At 39.2% G+C, this 3,139-nt stretch overlaps 1 protein-coding gene across 1 annotated transcript; it reads right to left on the bottom strand.

The window, feature by feature from the left end:
• Positions 1-201: 201 nt before the first annotated feature.
• Positions 202-2,067, bottom strand: LOC117320011. Its single transcript, XM_033874710.1, has one exon. The coding sequence runs from the start codon at positions 2,041-2,043 to the stop codon at positions 514-516; it is 1,530 nt and encodes a 509-aa protein (XP_033730601.1). The 5' UTR covers positions 2,044-2,067; the 3' UTR covers positions 202-513.
• Positions 2,068-3,139: the final 1,072 nt, after the last annotated feature.

The following is a 3,139-nucleotide window of genomic DNA, read 5'->3' as shown; positions in this document are numbered from 1 at the left end:
TAATTCGTATCCTCCATACATTTATGTGAGGATCCAGTGTTATCTGGATTGTACTGTTTATATTACTTCTTTGACCCATATATATACATCATATATAGTATTCCCTCGTTATACCGCCACCTTTTGTCCACGGCTATTTCAGTGGTATAACGAGGGTGGCGGTAGTATCGAAATTTGATGAAATACAACAAAAAGGTAATATTCTATATCCTTAATTTATTTGGGTAGAATACATAGAAAAATCACAAATCGAGCCGCAGTTCGTCTTTTTACAGACGTTTTTTTCCCCTCGGAGCTTCCATCGTGAATGGCGATGCCAAACATTGACACACATATATACATCACAAACACAATATGAGTAGAAATCGCCTATTGTTTTAATACAACATCCTGTACCTATTTATGAATATAGTGTGGAATTTCATTTCTGTGGATTTGATTAGCGGTAGGCGAGAGTCACGGTATTATCGGGTGGCGATATAGGTCGATTTAGCAATTATAGGCCTTTCCGCGTTAATCTTCCCATTTTTCAGCCAGCTGGTGACAATTTCCCAAAACGGCCATGTAATACCCTGTCCCATGTCCGATCCAGAAGGTGCCGTCCTCGTGGAGGCTGATGCAACATGGTACGTGAACATAAGATTCATAAAAAGTCTTCATACAGCGACCAGTACTCCCGTCAATCAGTCGCACTGACTTGGTGACAGTTTCCGTTACAAGAACATCGCCAGAGCTATCAAAACAAACATCGTGCGGGTAACACTTTGGCTGATTGGCAGTTCCTTTTGATTCAGTTGTACCAAAGTCTTTAACGATGAACTTCCGGTTCAGGTACTTATCCATCACGATGACGTGTGGCTGTATGTCTGATTCCTCCATACCAATGTACTCATCATACGATAGACCCTCGCTGTCAACAGCAGCTACATCCCCAGTCTGCTTACAGGACGCCAGGTGATGAGGCCACACTGCCATCTGTCGACATGGGCTTCCTGCTCCATCTGACACTGCCCGGCCGTCTGTAGTGTATATTTGAATTTCTCCCTCCATCCCTACTATCGCCATGTCGTCACTAGTGATACACAAAGAAGCTGGTGTGTGGTGAACAGTAAAGCGAGTAACTATGGCACCACCCGTTGTGATTTCCCGGATACTTTGGTCCTCACAGACACACAGCCACCCTCTGCCTGTAGTCGGGGATACGGAGATCGCTTGGACTTCTAACTCACACTTTATCTCCTCCTTCACATTACCTTTTATATCCAATCGATACACGTATTCGTCTCCCCAGTGCGAAAACCATGCCGTGTCACCTGTAGGACATGTGCGGCATACATCGAAAAGAAACGACGTCTTAAAATCGGACAGAAGCACAGGAAACGGAATAGGTTTGTACGACTGGACTTCTCCGTCGACAAGTACCTTACCAAGCATGCGTTCCAGTAGTTCGCTGGAGACGGTCCCTGGTTTGAACTCCACTGTCTGCAAACGCCCAGGAGAGGGTGGATCAATTGAAGTATTTTCCATTTCCCGTCCTAATGTAGTGACGTCAACAGTTGCATCGGGTGTCAGTTCCTGCTCGTGTCTGTCCAGTCTTGGCTTTAGGTCCTCTCTAAGATGTTTGGTTAAGTCTGCAGTTTCGTTTTTATCAGAAATATCTCTATTGATTTTCTCTGACTCGGTACACATTTTCACTAGCAAGGCAATGGCACTATCTATGTCATACTTCATCTGTTTTCCCTGACGTTTAATATCACTGATGACTTTCTGATATCGTCCACCGTTTGTCTCATATACACGAACATCTTTTAATTCCTCGATTTTCGAAGTATCCGTTTTGGAAAGCTCGTGAACATACTGCTGTATTTCCCGTTTCTGGTCCACCACGTGATCAGTCAGTTTACCTAGTGTGTGACCGTTATGACTGTCTGTTACACAGTCCACACAAATTAACTTGTTCTCGCACGATTCACACACGTAAACAAACCCCATCCCTGGATGTCGGGTACATCCAGGTACTGGGGACTGGATCCGGACCGCCATATATGTCGCTAAGCGCCTACTATACTTCCGGGAATACGGCACATATTATGTTCTATTTTTAGCTACATATATATGCGGGTATTCTAACCGAAACTACTTTCAAGTTATCTCCCTAAGCCTAATAGTTCAAAATTTTGGTAATAGGTGGCGCCGACGTCGGTCCCCATTGACTCCGTGACTTCTCATCCGTCACGAAATTGTGGATATCATTGTCAGACAGTCATTGTTTACATTGACGATATCTTTTGAAATGTGAATGGAATTAGTTCCAATTTTACATTTTTTGAAAAGATACATACACCACGTTACTGTTTAAGCCTGTCAAACCGCTTATTTCTCACACGAGACTGTAAAATAAAACGAGTTTAAATATATTTCATATATAGGTATGGCAAGCCGTATGGGTTTTTACCAATTGAAATGAAGATATCTCTATTTAATTAGAGATATCTGTAATTTAAATAAAGATATCTCTATTTAAATAAAGATATCTCTATTTAAATAAAGATATGTCTAATTTAAATACAGATATCTCTATTTCTACTGAAAATAGAGATATCTTCTTTTAAATTACAGATATCTCTATTTCAAATTCAGATATCTCTATTTGAATTACAGATATCTTTAATTGTAATTGAGATATCTTTATTTTAAATAGAGATATCTTTAATTCTTGTCCAATTAAAGATATCTTTATTTAAAATAGAGATATCTCTATTTGAATTAAAGATATCCCTATTTTAAATAGAGATGTCTTCATTTTAAATACAGATATCTCTAATTCGAATACAGATATCTCGAATTCAATTAAAGATATCTCTATTTTAAATAGAGATATCTTTAATTGAATTAGAGATATCTGCAATTACTTTGCAATACAGATATCTCTATTTCAAATACAGATATCTCTATTTGAATTAAAGATATCTGTATTTACACGTGTTTGCTCAGTGCGAAGATTAATATTGAAACACAAAGAAAATAATGATTACTCCCTAATCCTGATCAGTGTTAACGAAACGCTTGTAATTAAATTGGACTATCCGGATCCCATATGCATGCATGAGAGATGTAGGTCTAAACCGAATTTAAAAAA

This window comes from Pecten maximus, unplaced genomic scaffold, assembly GCF_902652985.1.
Source record: "Pecten maximus unplaced genomic scaffold, xPecMax1.1, whole genome shotgun sequence".
NCBI classification, from domain to species: domain Eukaryota; kingdom Metazoa; phylum Mollusca; class Bivalvia; order Pectinida; family Pectinidae; genus Pecten; species Pecten maximus.
The sequence above is the reverse complement of the archived record's forward strand: the minus strand, read 5'-3'. Positions and strand labels throughout refer to the sequence as shown.

Excerpts from the sequence above, each read along its gene's own strand:
- LOC117320011 (XM_033874710.1), bottom strand. The coding sequence starts at position 2,043 with ATGGCGGTCCGGATCCAGTCCCCAGTACCTGGATGTACCCGACATCCA.